General features: G+C 49.5%; 1 protein-coding gene across 1 annotated transcript in view; it reads right to left on the minus strand.

Annotated features, from left to right (window-relative positions):
- LOC138489511 (zinc finger protein 182-like) overlaps window positions 1-23,211 on the minus strand; it is a 376,372-nt gene that overhangs the window by 252,286 nt on the left and 100,875 nt on the right. Inside the window, exons 3-4 of the mRNA XM_069617253.1 lie at window positions 10,913-11,011; window positions 830-952 (exon numbers count right to left, since the gene is read on the minus strand). Coding sequence (XP_069473354.1) covers window positions 830-952; window positions 10,913-11,011 — 222 coding nt within the window. The remainder of the gene's footprint in view (window positions 1-829; window positions 953-10,912; window positions 11,012-23,211) is intronic.

Raw genomic sequence — 23,211 nt, forward strand, 5'->3', positions numbered from 1 at the left:
CTCACATCTAAAGACAAAAACTCACTAAAAGTAGCCCCACTGACACATAAGTACCTTAAAAATTAAGCCCCACGATATCTCATGGGCAGATTTCAGAGATACACCCCCAACCAACCCACTAGAACTGCTAACTCTAACCTCCTCACAGTGCCCAGATACAAACGCTCTAAAACTGAGGGCCCCAGCTTTCAGGTGAAAGCTGCCCAACATTGGAACCCCCTCCCTCTGCCATAAAAGCCACCCAAACGTACCCACAATTCAGCCTCAAGTACATCCACTGGACTAAGGAAAATGACTGCTAAAGACTCTACTCTCCTCCCGGTCCCAGTCCCAGCAACTGGTCACTCTTGTATACATATTGCAAGATGCTGACACCTGCATACAATGTATATACCGTAAATGTATGTGCATTCTCTGTATATCTGAACCTCTGCATTTACATGTATATTATCACTGTATATTTTGTCTGCACAGCAATGTAACCAAGCTTTTCTGCGCCCTGATACCTCCGGGTCTGGTGCGCAATACAAATATTCAAACAAACAAACAAACAAACTTGAAATGAGGCTGACAGCTTTAATGTCACATATGCATTTTGTGTGACACCAGTTGGCTCGCAGTGTCAAGAGTAGCTCTGGCAGCTCTTGGTGTCCTGCTGACGAGGCTCACCTAGACTGCAACCAGGCACTAGACAGCTCCCAGCAATGCTGACCCCGGTGCCATTGTATCATTATTCCTCATGTGCGATATGTGGTCTATGGGATAGATTTTGCAAGGGGAACTGATGCGCAGGAGGTTGGGGAGACTTTGAGAAACACATATGCCTTACCTTCCTCTTCCGCTGAGCTGGGACAGTCTTTCTGTCTTTCTCTCCCTTCTCTGTCAGGGCGGTGAATCACGTGTGTGTTTTCTTCTGCCTTTACAATGAATGTCTCATCGGTCATCGGGTCACCTGTTGTATAAAGTAAATATCTGTGATTTCCAGCCTCTGGACATGAGTCGACTTCTGATTTTAGGCACAAGGCACATGATAATTAGTACCGCTTCCTCTGTTTTTGGCTAAACATCTGTAGGGAATCGTGAAAGACTGGGCTTCACTGAACTCTGCAGAGGCCTGGATTTGCCCTGCATCACTCCTTATTTGCCCTAGTGTGGGGAGAGGCACATTTAAGCTGTGTCAAGGTTTCTGGGCAATGCCTAAACCTAGCGGCTGGCGTTTTCTCTCAAAGTTAACCCTTAATATGCATGTAATGCACCTCACGTGAACAGGCTTTAGGCAGCAGAGATAACCCACTAAATGACACATACAGCATGGTACAGGCTCAAACGACATGAAAGAGCCATTCCTTTAAAATGCACGTAGTGCCGCTCGTATGCTCAATCTGCAGACGGCAGAGCTAGTGCCTAGAAAGTTGTAAATGTTAGCGGAAAAATCTGTCAACAGCCTCCTTACTCCAGAAGGTCAGACTCTCCCGTTCCTCTCTTCTGTGGTGTTGGCAGCTGTTGATGGGTGAGTCTCTACCTTCCCAGCTGCGGGACTCCTGTGGGGAACACAGCTGGCACCTCCTCTGTTGCCTGGCAAGGACAGCCCTTAATATATGGCCTGTTTGTGCCCTGCTTCTGTCGTTTAGCTGTGCCATGCAGGTTTGTAAGGAAATCGGCCCGAGATCCTTACATAGCAAGGGGCCAGAAAGACAGCAAAGAACACGTTACTTTCTTACCTGGTAACGTTTTTTCGATATGATGTTCCTCCGACGTATTCACATCTATGACAGTAATCACCACAGCTGTGCTGCTTTGGAAACATTTTCGGGGACGGTGTCCTACGTTGATGACATCGATACGCTGTCCCTCGAGGGCCTCCGTCCAGAGCCGACGTCACCGGATGTTATATGTAGGACGCAGGACGCCTCTAGCCTCAGTTGTAGTTTTTTTCCCAGAACGTGTGGCACCAATCTTCTGCTAGTATGACTACAGAAAGCCTTGCGGAAATGTAAGCTGCAATCGCATAAGAAATTCTGTAGAGGGGCAGGCCGGGAGGGTGCGATGTGGAATACGTCGGAGGAACATCCCATTGAAAGAACGTTACCAGGTAAGAAAGTAACATGTTCTTCGAGGGGATTGTGTTCTCTGACGTATTCCACATCTATGACAGACTCCCAAAGCAGTACCAACGTATGGAGGAGGGAAAAGAATTTAGAATTTTTTATAATGCCTAATCAAATTGCAGAATAGAGGACCGCCTTACCAAAGGCCAAATCTTGGCCATGGATAGATTCCACAGAGTAGTGCTTTACAAAAGTATGGACAGAGGCCCATGTGGCTGCTTCACAAATATTACGAATGGGAACACCCCTCTGCAGAGCAGTAGAGGCAGCCACACCCCTAGTAGAATGGGCCTGTAAGCCTACCGGAGGGTCCTTACCCGCCAAACAGTAACATTCAGAGATTGTCAAAATGATCCATCTGGACAAGTTCTGCTTGGTAACAGCTTGACCAAAACACCTTCCAGCGTATCCTACAAACAGCTGATCGTCCACTCTGACCCGGGACATTCGTGAGAGATAGAAGCTCAAAGCTCTCCTCAGATCCAACCTATGGAGCCTCTCCTCTTCCTTACCAGGATGCAGAGGAGGATAGAACGCTGGAAGATAACCTTCAGGCTCAAATGAAAATCTGACACAACCTTCGGAGGAAAAGAAGGACGAATCCTAAGGACAACCCTGTCCTTATGGAACACCGTGAAATGTGGCTTGGCAGAGAGTGCCTGCAACTCACTCACTCTCAAGCTGAAGTAACCGCAACTAAAAATGCAGTCTTAAAAGACAACAGTCTCAATGGACAAGAATGTAAGGGCTCAAACACAGCTTCTATTAGTAACTTTAGAACTAAGTTCAAATCCCATCCCGGCATCTGCAAAGGCGACGGTGGAAACATGTTAGTTAGCCCTTTTAGAAACTGAGAAATCAAAGGGATCTTAAAATAAGAACACTCCTCAGACAAACGCTTAAATATAGATAGCGCCGCCAGGTAACCCTTAATGGTACCCCCTTGCAGGCCCTTGTGGGCTAACGAAAGCAAAAAAGACAGAACCACAGGAATTGAACACTGAAAAGGATCCACATTCTTTACCCTGCACCAGTCGCAGAACTTTCTCCAACAGCAACGGTACAGGGATTTTGTTGCGGGTCTTCTGGCCGAAAGCATCACCTCCATCACGTCTTCAGGGAGGTCCCGATCCTTATACCTCAACCTTTCAGATGCCAAGCATGAAGGCCGAGAGACCTGACCTCTGGATGGAGAATCCGACCCCCCTCCCGTGAGAGCAGATCGTCTCGGTAGGGAAGACGGCGTGGAGGGCAGATTACATGTCAAGAAGGTCCGGGTACCACGCTCTCCTGGCCCATGCCGGAGCAATGAGCATCATTCGGGAACCGAACCTCCGTAATCTCCGCAACACTTGCGGAATGACGGGGACTGGAGGAAACGCGTACAGCAGTCGGAAGTACCACTCCACTACGAACGCGTCCCCTAAGGCTCCTTTTGGAGGAAATTCCCGCAAGCAGAATCTTTCACACTTCTGGTTGACACTGGTGGCAAAGAGATCCACTTGTGGGGTCCCCCAAAGGGCGAAGATCTCCAAAAGAACTTCCTGAGCCAGCTCCCACTTGTGTGAGACCGTGCTCTGCCTGCTCAGAGCGTCCGCTGCCGCGTTTTCGTCTCCGGCCAGATGAACTGCTTAGATCGAAATTTCCTGCTGAATGGCCCAGAACCAGAGCTGCATTGCCTCTGCACAGTGGGAGAGACCCTGCCCCCCCCCCCCCTTTTTGTTGAGGTAGTGCATGGCCACTGTATTGTCCTTCAGAATCAGGACATTCTTCCCCCGTATAGATGGCAGAAAAGCCTTCAGGGCTAGCCTGGCGGCCCTCAGCTCCAACAGATTGATATGGAGTCTGGACTCCGACGGAGACCAATGAATGTTGACTGTCAACTTGTTGGCATGAGCTCCCCATCCCGTGAGGGATGCGTCCGTCATGATCGTTACCTCTGGCCAGAGTAGCCAAATGGAGCCCCCTTCATCAGATTGCCTTTGACGGCCCACCACAGAAGATCCTGGGCGACCGAGGGTGGCACCTGAACTTGATCCGACATCCTGCCAGAGGACTGTGACCACTGGAGCTTGAGGGCCCATTGCAGAGATCTCATGCGCAACCTGGCCTCTAGCACCAGAAGAATGCAGGATGCCATGAGGCCGAGCAATCTCAAGAACTCGAACGCCGGGAGCGTCTGAGCAAGTTGAAACTTGTGCACCATCTGCAGAATGTGAAGAGCCATCACCTGGGGAGGGAAACACTGCCCCAGGGATGTGTCGAGCACTGCTCCGATGTACTGGAGCCGCTGGGTAGGTGTCAAGTGGGACTTCTTTAAGTTGAGGGAGAAGCCCATCTTGTGAAGGGAGTGGCAGGTGACGGACAGATGATCCAGGACATGCTCAGGAGAGCGCGCCATGATCAGACAATCGTCCAAGTAGGGGTAGACGTGAATCCCCCCTTTCCTGAGATAGGCTGCCACCACCACCATTAGCTTGGTGAAGACCCTCGGGCGGAGATCAATCCGAACGGCAGGACCTGAAACTAAAAATGCGAGTCGCCAACCGCGAATCTCAGGTACTTCCTGTGCTTCGGATGAATCGGCACATGAAAGTGAGCATCCTTGAGGCCGAGAGACACAAACCAGTCCTGAAGTTGAAGGGCCTGGAGGACTTGAGAGAGAGTAACCATCTTGAACTTGTCCTTCCTGATGAGTTTGTTCAAACCATGCAAGTCCATGATGGGTCTCAATCCCCCGTCTTTCTTCGGGATCAAAAAATATGGGGAATACCATCCCTTGTTCCTCTCCGCTACAGGCACCAGTTCAATGGCACCTTTCTCCAGCAGGGATTTGATTTCCTGCGCAAGGAGCGGATCCAGACACTTCAAAGAGAGCTTCCCAGGTGGATTGTCGTGAGGCCTCTGCCGGAAAAGAAGACAGTAGCCGTGGGCTATGATCTCCAGAACCCACACATCTGAAGTAATGGCACGCCATTCTACAAGATGCTGCGCCAGCTTTCCCCCAACCGGCGAACCATGGGACATGGCCTCATGACTCAGCGGAAACGGCTGCGGCAGTGCCTGAGGGCAAAGAGGCAACTGCCCGCGCGGCTTTGGCACCTTGAGTACCTTGTTTTCCACCTCTGGTACTCCTACGTTGGCCCCTTTGAATGGCAGCTCCCCTCGATCTACCAAAGGAAGAGTAGTATCGAAAGGAACCTCCCCTCCATTGCTGTCCCCTAGGACGAAAAGGCAGAGGTTTACACACTGCAGCCTCAACGACTTTGCTGCAGCTTTCGAGGTCTGCAACCTCTCAAGGCTCTCATCAGCCTTGCTGCCAAAAAGATGGACACCATCAAAGGGCATGCTGAGAAGCCGGAACTGTACATCAGGAGCAAACCCCAACTTCTGCAACCACGCAAACCTGTGCCTCACGGTGCTCGCTGCCATGGACCGGCTGACACAGTCTGCCACGTCCAGATCCGACTGAACGGATTCACACACGGCATCCTTGCCATCCTGAACGAGGGCAAGAAAACCATCCCGTTCCTCCCCTTCGGGAATTTGTGCAGCCGCCAAAGATACACAATTCCACAGAGTGTTTGTGAATCTTGCCAAGGCACAAACGGAGTTGGCTGCCTTTAAAGCCATACTCTCAGATGAAAACACTTTCTTCGCCCAACCGTCAAAGCGTTTGTCGTCCCTATCCGGAGGGATGGTAGGGTAAGCAGCCTGCTTTGCTGGGGCCGTAGCTGCCTGCACCACCAAACTCTCCGGAGTGGGGTGCGTAGACAAGTAGCAGGGGTCGCCACTGGCTGGATGGTATTTTTTATTCGGTAGCAACTTATTCACTGCCGGGAGACTCTCCAGAGCAGTCCAAGCCGCCGCCGCCGCCACCCTTCTTTGTAAGGCCATATGAAATGGCAGCACCGGGTCAGTGGGTGGACCTTGGTCCAATATATCTGTCAGGTCATCCTGCAGAAAATACACAGGTGGAGCAGACCACCCCAAGTACTCAGTCACCCTCGACATGAGACGCCTGTACGAAGACTCAGCGTGTGTACCAGGCTCAGGCCTGCCAAACTCAACCTCCGGGGAGGTGTCCAGACCACTGGCGTCATGTAAGAATTAACGCAGGTATTCCATCTGGCTATGACCAGACAACAGTTCATCAGGTACCTCAGTAGGCACAAGCCCCTCCTCATCCGACCCTTCTTCCACCTCTAAGATATAATCCAAAGGCTGGAATAAATCTCTGGATGAGGGCAACGAAAACGGCTCAAAAACAGGCCACAGTGATTTATTCAGGGCCTTCCTCTGAGGTTCCACCGTCCTCCAGGGCACCCCCAGCAAAGCATCTTCAAAAGGCGTTGATGGAATCAGCGTCGAGCAAGGTGCCGACGACTTCGACAACGGCTTTGAGGCCGGAGCCCCGAGCGTGTCCTTCGACGGCCTTGGCGCCGATGGCATCGACGACTTCCTCGGGGCCAGAGCCTAGAGAGAGTCCCTCGACGAACATGGCGCCGACGGCTTCGATGCCTTCTTAGGTGGCTTCTTCACAGGCTCCGACAGTCTCGAGGGCGCCCGGGACCTGGACCTGGCACGGCTATGGCGATCAACCTTTTCCGATCGGGACCTCGACGGCTCCCGATGATCGCGCCGACCGCCCGAGCCCGAAGGCGTGCAAGCAATGGCCCTAGCACACTCCTTGCCGGCTTCTCTCAAAGGCGCGGACGGAACGGTGCCCTGCGATTCGAAAATCGCCATCTCTTTGTGAAATGAGTCCCATTCCGCCGGTGATGAATGCTTGTTAGGACAAGCCACCCCCCGTCTGGCGGAGTCCTCGGATGAGGACGGCGACCGGTGACGGCGCTTCCGCGAATGCCTAGAAGAGCCAGAGGAATGGCAGGACCCACTCTGAGAACGAGACCCCCCCTGGATTTACGCCGACGTGGACAGTCGCCCCTCGAATCGTCGATCAAAAGCCCAGCGGGGTTTGGAATCCCTACCTACAGACAACTTCTTCTTCCGCTCCCGCACGGCCTTCGACGTCCAGGACTGGCATTCATCGCAGTCATCGGTGGCGTGGCTCTCAAAGAGGCACCAAAGGCAGACGATTGTGCGGGTCCGTAATCGACATCTTGGAACCGCAGTCCCGGCACTTCTTGAAGCCCGACCTCAGGGTAGAAGAAAACAAAGACATATTTTCAAAATTATCCAAGTTCCAAGAACCGATTCAACAGGAGAAGAACCGAGGTGCGCCAAGATTCCGAAGCGAACACGTTCGTGGTAAAAACGGAACTGAGGCTAGAGGCGTTGTGCGTCCTACATATAACATCCGATGACGTCGGCTCTCGACGGAGGCCCTTGAGGGACAGCGTATCGACGTCATCGAGGTAGGACACCGAAGCTGAAACATCTTCCGAAGCAGCACAGCTGTGGTGATTACTGTCGTAGATGTGGAATACGTCGGAGGACACAATCCACTCTAACTCAAGATTGCTGTGTTATGTGGAAGTCCATTGTATCCCCCGCTAAAACCCCCTTTGTTTCACTGCCGCATGCAGCTCTTCATTATCCTGCAGCCGCTGCTCCCCCTTTAGACCACCTTCTATCGCTTCTGCTCTTTGTTTCATCATGAAGAACCCCCCTGCAGGGTTGCAGCCTCATCTGGATACCGAAGTCCTGGTGAAGCTTCAAAACCTGGTGAGCAGTGGCCATTGGGGCAGGTTGCATTTAATGTTTGCCTGTGGGTGTGTGCCCTGTGTGAGAAGAGTTTGCAGCTTATGGGAGACAGCCGGGTAGAGTTTGGGGAGAAATGAGCAGGGATTCTGCCCCCTGCCCAGACCACCTGACACACGCCTTGCCCTGCTCACAATGGGCAAAAGCACCAGTAGGCCACTGAGCACAGCATCTGAGCATGTTAGAGTGAACTTTGCGGCATCGCTCCGCCTGCCAACCAACATACTGTTCCGATAGTTAAGCCACAAAAGCCACCTTCGGCTGTTACTCACTTGTTCCTGTTAGGCAGAAACCTGTGAAGTTCCCTCTGGGACCACTGCAAAAAGTTTAAGTCTACAGGAGTTAGCAGTAAACCCAATTGGTAGCAGTCTGTACCACCCAGATTTACCTGGTAGCTGTGGCTGAGCAGTCAGACTTCTCTCAAGACGAGTTAGGCAGTATTTGGAGTATACAGGATAGGGCAATTTACACAGTAGAACAAGCAGACACTGATCAGAGCTTGGGTGTAAAGATATATAATTATTTATTTTAAAACCCATCTATGGAAAACACACTGGCACTAATATGGCAAACAACTTCAATCACAGTTACTATAAGTATATATCAATCCCATAACAATATTTCGACAAGTCTAGGTTCAACGGCACCACTTATTTGCAGACAGAGGTGAGTGCTTAACTTAGATGGCACTCTAGTATTCATTAGAAAGGGAGAGAAAAAGGCAGGGTATGAAACCAACTCAGTACCAACACTTTTACGAAACAAATGCCAGGCGAGCAAGGCAGGGTCTACTGTAAATCACAAAGTTCAGAGGCCAGGCCCACTCGGAGAGAGGCAAGGCGATATGTCCCAAAAAGTATCACAGTGGAAATGCACTTCGAGTCTTTGTAGCAAAATGTCACAGAAAGGTTGGACCAGTTTAGAAAAAACGTTTAAGAAGGTCTGGAGGCGACCCAATGGAAAGGTAAGGATTTAAGACACCTCACCTAACCGTTTCAAGGGAAGCCAGGCGGACACTACCTTGAGAGTGAAGAGACAGCTCCGGCGGGGGCAGTTGTTCCTGGTGGTGGATGCAAGTCGGGGCTTTGCCAGGAGATGAGAGGATCCCGTCGTCGAGGAAAAGTTGAAGATCGTTGCACCACCAGGGAAGAGACCGGCCGTGGAGTGCTCCGTCACAAGGCACCACCTTTTGGTCGCGGTACAGTGGTTAGTGGCTATCCGGTTGCCGGGGTGCTCAGCACGGGCAATTCGACCACCAGACGTCCTGGAAGCGAAGAAAAAGCAAGGGACTGGTTGTTCCCACCAGTCAGGGGAAGAAGACTCTCCAGCAGGGAGATCTCCTCTGTCGTTGGGAAGTGGTGAGTCGGTTCAGCAGGGCTCCACCGGAGGCGTCGTCGTTGCAGGTCGGCTCAGCTTTACCCTCGTTGGATTCTTAGGTTCTGTGGTGACTTCTGAAGTTCCATTCCCAAAAGCCCTGCTTTTATGCAGAAAACCCCCATTCATTCAGCCTAGCTGTCAATCAAACATGCTAAGTGGTGAGCGGGGCGGCTCACCACTCGGGCCAATCACACAAGAGTGCGACCTGAGTTGGCAAGGCAACTCAGTCCAGGGTGCCTAAACCCCCTCCCACACCCCCTGTGGTACCCAGACAGAATGGCACCACTCTGGAGGGCTTCTGTGCAGAAGCCCGCCAAAAGTGGGACAAAGGGCTCAACCTTTGGTTCGGAGTTACAGAGGCGAACACATACGCCATTTTAAAAACCGAGTTCTGGCAGAAAATACCAACCGGTGGATTTATTTAAGACAAATAAACCGGCGGTATGTTAGAGACTAAGGTGAAAAAGTATTAGCCTCCAACAATGGGAAGAATCCCATAGGAATATATTCGCGGTCGAATATAAAAAGTAGTATCCACTGCCACCAGCCAAAACTCGACGAGGGGGACGGGACAGTGCCCCCTCGAACAACAGACCCAGCGGTAATTGAATTATCCCTACCAGTACGTCCACAATAGGATGGTTTGTACTAGTTCTGTTAGTAAATTTAGGTCTAGTAAAGCCGATGGTGACTTTACATGCCCTGGGAGACAGTAGTCAGTCCCAGGGTATGGAGTCTAATGGGGGGGATCCTCTAGGACACCCCAGTGTTACGGCACGGAGGGTGCGGTGTAACACACATAGCAAAACACATGAGGCCCTATGGAGTAAAAGACCCCATAGCCCATCGAACACATTGACATTCAATGAAATCAACCACATTCTTGTCCAAGAGTGGGAGGATAAGAGTCTCACTCTTGGCAGGATGGAAAAAAACAAACTCCAGAAATCCAGCAAAGCTGCTGGGGGACTCACTAGGTTAGGAAATTCAGCCTAAACAGAGAATTCTCCCTAACAGTTCCCCAGAAGTGTTCATCCAAGCCTCTCACCCCTCAAAGAAAACAAAGATTTGGAACTGGTCCTCACTGTCACAGCCGCTAGTGTAAACCCTCACTTGTACTGCATATTCAACTATGGGTGTATTATTGAATACAATTTCAATCTATGATATGATATTGCATTTATAACGCACCTATACACATGTGTTCAAGGCGTGAAAAGGCAAGGGAGTGGGAACAGAGGGAAGACAGACAACGATCCTACTAGGCCGAGTGTCATTCAGATTGCGCAAGTGCAGGGGAAAAGGAAAAGTGCCGAGGGGGAGGCGATAGTGCAGTACATGAGGAAATGGAATAAATAAAGCAGGACCAGCAGGTGTCAAGTGCTGGTAGAGGGAATGTAGGGATACAGAAAACAATCCCCAAGTGCAGGTGTGTAGCTTGTGGGGGGAGGAGACCTGGGCCCGAGATCAGAGGGTGGCCAGGTAAACAGTACAGTTTCAGCCAGGAATTCAGCAGGAGAGAGAGAGAGAGAGAGAGAGAGAGAGAGAGAGAGAGAGAGAGAGAGAGAGAGAGAGAGAGAGAGAGAGAGAGAGAGTGTGTGTGTGTCTTTTCGTAGGTGAGTGGACATATTGAAGCAGGCGTGTGTTGGCTGTAGAAAGATCTATGCACAATTGACTGATCGCAGCTAATGCACAAGGCATACCGTTAATCCTCTCCGCCGCCTCCTCCTGCCAGACCGTGGGACTCAGATCTTGCGTTTCTTTTGTTCTTAATGAAAAGACAGTGGTGACAATAAGTGGACCTGTTAATAAAAGAAAATACACATTGGTAATTCTTCTAATTGGCCACTTAAAACCCAGAGAATCATGTGTTATTTTCCATGAGGCTTTTGCTGGAGGACAGAGCTAAGCTCCAGCAAAATACATTTATCATAGCACAGTCTGCTTCCTCAGCAGATGCTGGTGTGCAATCCTCACAAAACACAGAAACAGGTAGATTTTAAGACAGGGCACAGAGGCTTCCCTGGAACTTTAATCAGCAGTGTGTAAAGGTCACCTGACAGGAGAGCTTGTGATGATCTGACAGAGCCATCCTTGGCTCCATGGTGCGACCCCGGCTGTCAGTATAAGAAGGACCCTCCAGAGGACGCCCACAGCCCATCCTTCAGTAACCCCAACATGTAGTGCAGCAGTCAGCAGGCAATATGCTTCATGAGAGGGAACAAGTTGGACCACTTTTGTACTGGGTCTAGCCTCCTGCAATAGGAAACCTCTTGAGAAAATTGGCCTCAGCACTCCTGTTTTTCAGGTTTTGTGAACTGCCATGACTCAGAGTCCTGTTCCATGCTAGGAGCTGGAACTGCAGTGCAGCGCATGCCAGGCCCACAAGCCCAGCATGCAACATGGCCGATGCCAAGAGGAAACTATTCGACAGCAGAAAGAGAGGCGGCGCAAGTGCTTGCCACCAGGCCCAGAACACTGAGATGAAGTCTGCGGCTGCTCTCATAAGGAAGGTGGAAGGCACAAGTCAATAACGAAAAACATGGACCCACAAATCAGGTTACTCATTAACACAATCACTTAATCACCACCTGTATAAAAAGAGACACATCCCAACCTAATGGGGGTTAGGACAGAGATCCAACAAGAGGGGTATTGCACTGAAAAAGGAGAAGAACTTGTGCTCTCACCCAGTTTCTTCCACTACTTTGCCCAGATGGGTTATTACGGCTTTAAGTCAGGACGGGGTGGCCTCTTTTGTTTTTTGGGGTGCATTAAACAAGTGGGCCTGTGGCATCAATGCTTTTATGGTCTGTGCTCGTCTAGAAGACCCCCTCCGGTCTGTGGCTTGGGACAACAAATCAGTATCCCTTCGCCACTGCTGGTGCAGATGAGTGCCTCTCGAGCCCTGCTAACTCGGAAATTGTGCCCAAAATGTGAAGAAAACGTACGTGTAGGCCCCTTCCCTCGCCATTATCCCGCTTCCTGATTCCCTCTCCCAGCCCTCCCTTGTGCCCGCCCACCTCCCCTGATTGGCCACTGTGTGTTAGGCCTTCGAGTCTAGCATCGGGTGCACAGGCCAGCCCCTTCTTTCCCATCGCCAGTGCTGGTGCAGGTGAGTGCCTCCCGAGCCCTGCTAACTCGTAAATTGTGCCCAAACCATGAAGAAAAAGTCCGTGTAGGCCCCTTCCCTCACCATTATACCGCTTTCCGATTCCCTCTCCCAACCCACCCACTGCCGTGATTGGCCGACTCACCCCAAAAACTGACCCTCCCAGGGCAGCCCTCTGCCCGGCAGCCCCACGGCTAAGGACCCCGAGGCAAAGGACGGCTCCTGCAGAGACGGCTCCAGGTCATATCAGCATGTATCCGCAGGAGAAGCAAGAAGCCGACAATAAGTAAGTCTGGCAAGAGCGGGGACAGAGGCAATTACCTCTCGCCATACTACCCTACCACTCAACCTAGAAACTAAACCACTGTAAAATCTCCATAATGTGTTAGAATTACATTCTGAAGATCGCATTTACAAACATGTCTCTGATATAGTTGCATTTATAAATCACAAAAATAACCATTGCATCTAAAAGTGTGCCCAATAGACTCTCTGTGAATTTAGTAGAAGTGCGCTCAACAGCCTCTCTGTGAAAGTTGAAGTAGAAGTGTGCCCAATAGCCGCTCTGTGAAAGGTCATTTTAGAAGTGTGCCCAATAGCCTCTCTGTCCTCTAGCTGATTTTAGAAGTCTGACTAATAGTATGCCCTGGTGAATTTAGAAGTGTGCCCAATAACATCTCTGTGAAAGTTCAATCTAGAAGTGTACCCAATAGCCTCCCTGCGGAAAGTAGAATCTAAAAGTGTGCCCAATAGCCTCCCTGTGAAAAGTTGTATCTAAAAGTGTGCCCAATAGCCTCCCTGCGAAAAGTTGTATCTAAAAGTGTGCCCAATAGCCTCCCTGTGAAAGTTGCATTAGAAGTGGGCCCAATAGCATCTCTGTGAAAAGTTGCATTACAAGTGTGCCCAATAGCATCTGTGTGAAAAGTTGAATCTAACACTGTGCCTAATAGCCTCCCCGTGTAAAGTTGCATTAGAAGTATGCCCAACAGCCTCTCTGTGAATTTAGAAGTGTGTCCAATAGCCTCTCTTTGAAAGTTGCATTTAGAAGTGTGCCCAATAACCTCTCTGTGAAAGTTGCATCTAGAAATGTGCCCAATATCTTCTCTGTGAAAGTTGCATTTAGAAGTGCGCCCAACAGCCTATCGGTGATAGTTCAATTTAGAAGTGTGCCCAACAACCTCTCTGTGAAAGTCACATTTAGAAATGTGCCCAATAGCCTCTCTTTGAATTTAGAAGTGTGCCCAATAGCCTCTCTGTGAAAATTGCATTTAGAAGTGTGCCCAATAGACTCTCTGTGAATTTAGAAGTGCGCTCAACAGCCTCCCTGTGATAGTTGAATTAGAAGTATGCCCAATAGCCTCTCTGTGAAAGTCACATTTAGAAATGTGCCTGTTATGGAGAATTCTCTGTAAAGGCTAATTTCCCAAACCTTGTGAGTCCCCCAGCAGCTTTGCTGGATTTTTTAGGTTTATTTATTTCTCCTGCTAAGAGTGAGACTCTTTTACTCCCACTCTTAGAGACAATTTGAGGTGTTCCTTTGTCTTTCTATGTGTTTTATGGGATATGGGGTATTTTACTCCATTGGGTCTCATGTGTTTTTGATGTGGGTTACACAGCACCCTCCGTGCCATAACCCAGGGGTGTCGTAGCGACCCCCAAACATAGACTCCATACCCTGGGACTGACTACTGTCTCCCAGGGCTTGTAAAGTCACCATTGGCTTTACTAGTCCCAAACTATGAACAGAAACCAGTACAAACCATCATATTGTGGACGTACTGGTCGGGGCAATTCGATTGTCTCGGGGTCTGTTGTTCGAGGGGGCACGTCTCCGCCCCCCCTGATCGAGTTTTGGCTGGTGGCAGTGGATACTACTTTTTATATTCAACCGCGAATATATCTCTATGGGATTTTCCCATTGTTCAAGGCTACCAACTTTAATAATTTCATCCCTATAGCCTCGAACATACCGCCGGTTTATTTATTTAATATTAATTCACCGGTTGGTATTTTTTGCCAGAACTCGATTCTAAAATGGCGTTTGTGTTCTCTTCTGTGACTCCAACCCAAGTCGAGTCCTTTGTTCCACTTTTTGGCGGGCTTCTCCACAGAAGCCTCCAAAAGTGGTGCCATTCAGTCTGGGTACCACAGGGGGTGTGGGAGGGGGTTTAGGCACTCTGGACTGAGTTGCCTTGGCAACTCAAGTTGCACTCTTGTGTGATTGGCCCAAGTGGTGAAACGGCCGGCTCACGACTTAGCATGTTTGATTGACAGCTAGGCTGAATGAATGGGGGTTTGCTGCATAAAAGCAGGGCTTTGGGGACTGGAACTTCAGAAGTCGCCACAGGACCTAAGAATCCGAGGAGGGAGAAGCTGAGCCGACCTGCAACGACAACACCACCGGTGGAGCCCTGCTGAACCGTCTCACCACTTTTCCCGACGACAGAGGTGATCTCCAGTCCGGAGAGTCTTCTTCCTTTGACTGGTGGGGATAACCAGTTTTGCCTTCTTTTCACCTTCCTGGAGCATCTCGTGGCTGCCAAGCACCCCGGCAACCGGAATACCAAGGCTTACCACTACCGCGAAGAGAAGGGTAGTACCTTTTCCGCGGCTGGTTTCTTCCCTGGCAGTGCAACGACCTTCATCTTTCCTCCACGGCGAGACCTCCTCTTCCTCTGGACGAAACACCGACTTGCACCCGCTGCCAGGAACAACTGCCCCCACTGGAGCTTCCTGCACACTTAAAGTACCGTGTCCTGCCTGGCTTCCCTTGCGAAAGATCGTTCGGGGTGACAGTAAAGCCTTGACTTTCTAACCTGGGCTGGCCTGGGACAACCTAGCTAACTTTTCCTGACTTTAATTTCATTCTTTGTGTGCGAACTATCTACAAGACTCTTTGGCCATAACCCCACTGTGTAAACCTCGACCACTTCTGCTTGCTCTCTCCAAGAGTGGGCCTTGCAATTGACTTCCTTGCTCTCCAGTAGAACTCTGCCTATCCTGCCTTACTGTGGTTCTTTTAAAAGTATTGAAATGTGTGTGTTTCCATAACTCTGCCTTTTTAATAACTTATTAGAGTACCATCTTATGTTAAGCGCTCACCTCTGTCTGAAAATAAGTGGTGTTTCTCATTAAGACTTGTCTAATAAGTAATTAGGGTTGTATATATATAATAGTGACTGTGTGCTGAATTTACTTACCTCTTTGTTGCTAGTGTAATATACAAGTGTGTCTTTAAATAAATAACTATATACTTTTACACCAAAGCTCTGGTCAGTGTTTGCTTGTGCTACTGTGCCTCTGTACCTATTATGTATGCTCTGTATACTGCCTAACTCTTCTTGAGGGAAGTCTGACTGCTCAGCCACAGCTACCAAGTAAATCTGTGTGGTACAGACTGCTACCAAGTGGGTTTACTGCCAAACACCTGTAGTCTTAAATCTTTTGCAGTGGTCCCTAAGGGAACTGCACAGGTTTCTGCCTAACAGTGCCCAATAACCTCTCTGTGAATTTAGAAATGTTACCAATAGCCACTCTGGAAAGTTGAATTTAGAAATGCGCCCAATAGACTGTCTGTGAAAAGTTGCATTAGAAGTGTGCCCAGTAGCCTCTCTGTGAACTCAGAAAGTGTTCCCAATAGCCTTTCTATGGAAAGTTACATTTTGAAGTGTCCACAATAGCCTCTCTGTGAAAATAGTGTAATACCATGCTGGACCGAACCGACCAATCTCCCTAATAACCTCTCTGTACAAAGTCCCTTATACACTCCCTGTATAAAGTTGAATTGAAAGAAGTGCACCCACTAGCGTGCCCTATTTAATCTTATTAGTATAACTAACAGTATAGCTGTGTAATGTAGAATCTAAAACAGTGACTAATAATCTAATACCTCCTCTAATCAAATTGAATCTAGAGGCAGACCTAATATCCTCTCTGTGTACAGGTGAACTTAGAAGTGTACCTAATAAACTAAAATCATCTCGGTCTACAATTGAATCTAGAAATGCACCAAATAGTCCAGTATCGTCTCTGAGCAGTTTGAACTTGGAAGTGTGCCTAAAAGCGTGCCACCACTGAACTTAGAACTACAATCAGAAAGCCCTCTTAAATCAACCTAAAAGCTCGCTCCGAACATGAGTGCACCCACTCTACCTGAGTCTTTCAGAAAGGACCCCCGTGGACCACCCCCACTCTCTGATCTGCCTTCCCTCCCGTCCACACTTCCCAAATCACCCCACCCTCCTTCGCACTCCCTGCCATTCCCCTCTCCCTACACCAAGCCAGGGGGGCACGATGGCGAGCCATTCACCCTAAGACCATTCCTCCCCTGAGCCCCACCACCGACCTGCCGTTAACCATTCCCGCTCCCCTCACTATCATACCTGGCACACCCCGCCTTGCAATCACCCACCCCCCGCCTTGCCCTCATACCCCTGCCACCTTCCCCCCGACCGCACCCTTTCCCCTCCCTAAAAACTGCACGCCTAGCCCTAGCTAGAACCGAAGCTGCTTCGCTCTCCCCCTCTAACCCCCCTACCCTCTCTCACACACCAATCGCAACAAAGAAACTAAATAGGAAACGTTCCTGGTCGCCCTCAATCTCTCAGCACTCCTCGCCTCCCCTGTCTCGACCCACCACCTCATTCCCGCAATCTCCTCCTTACCCCGTGGCTTCTCCCGTCCTGAAACCCCTCTCCCTCGATTTCTCATCAACTGCAACTGAAACTCCTAACCGCCCACACCCCACCTTCAAATCCCCCAACCCAAACCCGATCATCCTATCACACGCAGCCACCCAACTCCGCCTGAAGCCTGTCAAATTTTCTGCCTGCCCACTATTCCCATCTAGCATCACCCACCCTACCCCTCTCCCTCCACTCTCTCCGCCACCGCCCCATCCCGCTCCAGCACCGAGACCAACCTTGCCTGTCAATGTGAACTGTATCCTATTTAATGCCCGATCCATAGCAAAAAACAGACACTGCATCTTTGACCTCCTCGCCTCTGTCAAACCAGACCTAGTTTTCATCACTGAAACCTGGTTCTCTGATGACTTCGGCCCAATCGCTAATGAAGCCTTCCCCCCTGACTACTCCCTCATCCCACTGAACCGTCTGTCCAGAGGAGGGGGGGTAGCATTCGTCTTCGAGTCTATCTTCCGCGCCTCAATCATCGACAACCAACCCTCCATTCCGTCTTGCGAATCTCTCCTCGTTAAACTATCCCTCTCCCCGTCGCTCTCACACAGCTTCCTAATAATCTACAGGCCCCCTGGCTACGATAGACAATTAGCAAACAACCTCTGCGATTCTATTGCCACCCTCCAACTAAACCATCCCAACCTCACCCTTCTTGGAGACTTCAACATATGGCTCGACATCCCCACCAACCCTATGACACACTCCCTGGTTGACGGTTTAGGTGCAAGTAATCTCCAACCCCACATAAACGGCCCGATGCACTATAAAGGACACACTCTTGATGCCATTTTTAGCTCCAACACCCTGATTCACTTAAAGCCCCCACCCCTATCATCTGGTACGATCACTTCATTCTCTCGTTCGCCATCCGCTCACCCGACCCACTTCCCGTACTCGTATTGAACCTCTGAATCTACACAAATGCTGGAAAAAACTAATAATCACCCCGGACCTAGCTGAGGCACTCCTCCAGTCTCCACCACCTACCTGCCGTCTCAACAACCAACTAACCCCTGAGGCCTTCGATTCATGGCTCCACGCAACTCTGATGCGGCTCACACCCCCGTGCAAATCATCAACCCGATGTGGCCTTTTCCCCAGATGGCTCACTCCTGAGTTGAAGACCATTAAATGACAATGCTAATACCTAGAACGCAAATGGCAGAAAGACAAAACCCACAAGAGCAGGGCCACCTTGGCCCGACACCTGTATCGGTACAAGGCGTAATCCGGAAAGCAAAAAAAGCCCACTACAACACCCGAATCCTAAACTGCAAAAACCCAAGCTAAAAACTACACAAAATCTTCTCCGAATTCACCAATCCGACTTGTACCACAACCGTCCCGACCCCGTCACAATCACTGTGCGACTCACTCTCCCTCCACTTTTACACCACGGCTATCGAAAGGACAAAAACTCTAACCACCAAACTGGCTCTCCTACATCCACCAGGAAATCTTCCGCCCGTACCGGCCAGCCCATCAGCTGCAACCTCTACGCAACCAACGTTCGAATCCTTTAGTCCAATATCACCAGAACAATTTCTCAAACTTCTATCTGCCCGCAAACCATCTGGATCACCGCTGGACCCTTGCCCAGCCACAACCCTTAAAGAAGTTTTTGCTTCCACCTGCACAGGAGAACACGCAAGATCTATCATAAATGCCTCCCTTTCTTCTGGTATCTTTCCCAAAGCATTCAAAATGGTGCACGTCAAACCTCTAATTAAAAAACCTTCGCTCGAGCCCAAAAACTACCGCCCCATCTCAAACACCAGGTTCCTTGCCAAACTCATTGACCGAACCGCCTACTCTCAACTAAATGCCTTTGTCGAAGCCAACAATCTCCTAGACCCCGCCCAATCAGGTTTCAGAGCACGTCACAGAACTGAAACCACCCTAACCTCGATCTGGGATGACCTTAAAATGACGGCAGACTCCGCGGGATGCGCCGCACTAATCCTTCTCGACCTATCGGCTGCCTTTGACACGATCAATCACTCAATCCTCCTAGACTGCCTCCACTCCCTAGGAATTTGTGGAACTGCTCTTAAATGGATAGCTTCATTCCACAAAGATAGGCACCAAATAACGATACTCTCCAGCTATACCTCCCAAGCCCGACCAGTCGACACGGGAGTCCCACAAGGAGCATGTCTATCCGCCCTCCTGTTCAATCTCTACCTGATCACCCTCCCACCAATAATTCGTTCACACAACATCCTGTGTTACAACTACGCCGACGACACTCAACTAATTCTAACAATCCTGAACTCGAAACCCAACTCCCGACCGGACCTGGCATCCTGCCTCCTTGACATAGAACTCTGGATGACCGAAAGCCACCTCTTGTTAAACCCCTCCAAAACGGAAATCATGGTTTGCGGCAACTCCGATCTTCTTCCGCACCCACTACCCTGGCCACCCGCCATGGGCAACTCATCGACACCCTCCAACTCAGTGAAAAATCTTGGATGCACCCTGGACTCTGACCTAACACTCTCGCGCCAACTCATTTCCCAACAGACTCTCCGAGGTCCAATCAATCATTATATCAAGACTGGACTACGCAAACCCCCTATACCTCGGAATCCACGCCTACCAACTGAATAAACTCCAAAGGGCACAAAACACGGTGGCCAAAATGCTACTTGCGCTCGGTCCAAGAGACCACATCTCCCCAGCCCTTAAGACACTGCACTGGCTTCCTGTAGCCCGTAGGGTAGCTTTCAAAACCTTATGCCTCTCCCATCGAGCACTGCATAAAACTGGACCTCAATATCTTCAAGACAAGCTAATACCTTATCATCCCACTCGCACCCTAATATCAAGCTCAGCCGGCCTCCTAGTAATTCCTAAAACAAACTCAGTCAGGTTAGGCGGACCATCATTCTCAGCCCTGGCCCCAACCCTGTGGAACTCGCTCCCACTCCCACCCCACATCCGCCTAACTGAGGATTTAGCGTCCTTCCGCAAACTACTGAAAACCTCGCTCTTCCCCTAAAACCAACCGGTTTTCCAAACTAACAGCATCACAATGACACCGACCCAACAAACTACCTGATGCGAGAAATTGACAGCTAATAAACTCAAATGTAAACTAGAAAGACAAACAGAACTAAACGAGTAAAGTAGATCAAAACAGTGAAGTGGATAATATGAATAAATCATTGGGAAAGTAAGGAGATCTAAACTGATGAAATGGATATAATGAATGAGGAGGGAACGAAGTGAATGACGTGGATGAAATAGTTAGAATGGATGAAGCGTATAGAACAGATGAATGCACTGAGTGGAAGAGCGCATGAGTGGAAGAACAGACGACTAGATAGATCAAATGATTATGGAGATCGGATGAGTGTATAGAATAGATGACCATACTAAAGCGGATGAGTGTGTAGAATGGTTAGGTGTATAGAGCGGACGAGCTTGTAGACTGATGAGTGCGTAAATACAGAGAAGCGAATAGACCGCAGGAGTGCGTAGAACTGATGAGTATACAGAACGGACGAACGTATAGACTAGATGAACGTTTAGACCGGATGAGCGTGTAGAACGGATGAGCGTGCAGAGCGGATGAGTGTGGAGAGCAGAGCGGATGAGTGTGGAGAGCGGATGAGTGCAGAGAGCGGATGAGTGTGGAGAGCGGATGAGTGCGGAGAGCGGATGAGTGCGGGGAGCGGATGAGTGCGGAGAGCGGATGTGTGTGTGTGGAGCGGATGTGCGTGTGTGGAGCGGATGTGCGTGTGTGTGGAGCGGATGTGTGTGTGTGGAGCGGATGAGCGTGTGGAGCGGATGAGCGTGTGGAACAGATGAGTGCATGGAGCGGATAAATACGTAGACGGGATGAGTATGTAGAGTGGATGAGCAGTATGCCGAGCGGACGAGTAGTATGTTGACCCGATGAGTGTGAGGACCGGATGAGTGTGTAGATTTGGATGAATGTGTAGAATTGGACGAGTGTGTAGATTAGATGAGTGTGTAGAGCGGATGAGCGCACAGAGCGGATGAGCGCACAGAGCGGATGAGCGCACAGAGCGGATGAGCGCACAGAGCGGATGAGTGAAACGCTTGATCTCGAACGCCTGAAACGAATAAAAGTGCATAGAACAGACTTGATCGCATAGAATTGCATGACGTACGTAATATGCCTTGGAATGCAGGGAACATTTGAAAGAGCATATATTCCATCATACCACACACCACGCTTATTCTCTTCTTTACACCACCACTCATCTAGAACACAGAGATACTATGACACCATTCGGTATAACTGTTCTCATATCAACATCTCCCGCTCACTCCCCATCACTCTATGTAAACAATGCTGGTTACACACCCCACAGCCAGGAGTTCTCCTCAGGCCTAACGCAGCCACACTCGGTCTGGATAAATCCTGCCAGAGCAAACATACCCCTGATCTCTCAACCACCACACCTACCGCTATGAAGCAGCTACTACACGAATTCCGCACCAGCTGCACACATACCTGGTGCGCACACGCACCTTTGGGCTCTCTCTACTCTCTCTACTGACCCGAACTTCAGTTCCCAAGGGCGTTCAACCTACCAGCACCTTCAGACCATACCAATGGTATATAAGGCGCTATATAAATGCAAAATAACATAACATAACAGTATTTCCTTTACAGGGAGCTGCAATGCTCTTTCGATCACAAAAGAACGTACAATAGAGAAACAATCAGATTTGATGGGGAGCGGTGATCTTCTTGCAATGGGGTGAGCTTAAGGGACATTCGGACACGGTTGCAGAGGGGGGTAAACGGACAGTCACCGGGGGCAATACATGGGTGGACATGCATAGGACAACCAGCATTAGACATTTTTAAGTGCAGGTAGGCAGTACGGACAGCTGTGCTCAGGATGTCACCATGATGGATGAAGTATTATTGCGGCGGCAGTGGAATTGAGGGACAGAGGTAGGTTAGAGGAATGGGGAATATGTTAGCTAGAAGGCAGATGAAAGGTATGTTAAGGAGGCGAGGAGGTAGGCTTTTAGTTTGGAACTAATCGGCCTGGACTGTTTGCCGGATTATTGAACCCCACTGCACAGGCTCTGGAGCCAGCATTGGCTCAGCTTGAATTTGTAGAATATGAAGTCACGCGACAAAGTCGAGATTTTATCAAGAGCATAGAGGCCAATCTGATCAAGCTCTATGAGGGCATATTGGGGCACTCACCCCCATTACTGTACATGTTGTGCCCATTTCAGCTCGAGCAGGTGGTGGTGCTCCCTTTTTCTGAATCATTAGTGTACAAACAATTTGGGTCCCATCCTAGAGACTTCAATTCCAAACAAACTGCAATTGGCAGAACGAATCTTGGTCGGAAAGATCTTCAACGAAAGAGGACTTGCTGGAATCCTGATGGGGCAGGGGTAGCCATTCCCTGTAGATAATAACTACACACTGCCAAGGATTCTGGGATTTGCAGTCCGAACATTTGAATTGTTCTTGCTGCCGACTAAAATAAAAATGAAAGACTGATGCATAACATGCGCCTCCGTGCCCTTAGCTCGATGTGTTGTCAGGCTGTAAAATTGCCACTAAACAGAAAGTTAAAACCATGGGGGTCTATCTAGATCAAAGCCTAAATATGTGAGCCCAAGTCAACAGCCTGGTGTAAGGCTATTATTCCAGATCCGTCCTTACCTCATGGAAAAAAGCTGCTAGACAGTGGCCAGGGCCATTGTCAGCACCAAGATCGATTATTGTAGTAGTCTTTTAGTTGGGGTAAGTAAAGGCGATTGTGCCTTACTACAAATAGTTCAAAACAGTGTTGTGAGGGCAATAGTAGGACTATAAAACGAGATCACATATCGGAGGCATGAAAAAAAGACTACATTGGCTTGCCTGCTGATAATAGCTTGCACAGGTCTAGCGGAATCTAACCCACAGCACCGAGCAGAGACAATAAAAAGGAAACCCGTGCTGAGAGCTCGCAGATCCAACAATGCCATCCTGCTGCTGTGCCAAGATCTAAGCTCACCCAGGTTAGCGCAGCACCAAGAGCTTGGAACGCCATTCCTCCTGACCTGAAAGAAACAAATAAACTAGACTTGTTCAAAGAGAAACTTAAAACATTTTTGTTTAGATAATTATATGAACTCTGAAATGGGCAGTTTATGGGGGCCCTGCGGTGTTTGTCTGTCTAGTCGTTATGGCTTTCTT

The sequence above is a fragment of the Ambystoma mexicanum genome, chromosome 9, assembly GCF_040938575.1.
Source record: "Ambystoma mexicanum isolate Mex_15411 chromosome 9, UKY_AmexF1_1, whole genome shotgun sequence".
NCBI classification, from domain to species: Eukaryota; Metazoa; Chordata; class Amphibia; order Caudata; family Ambystomatidae; genus Ambystoma; species Ambystoma mexicanum.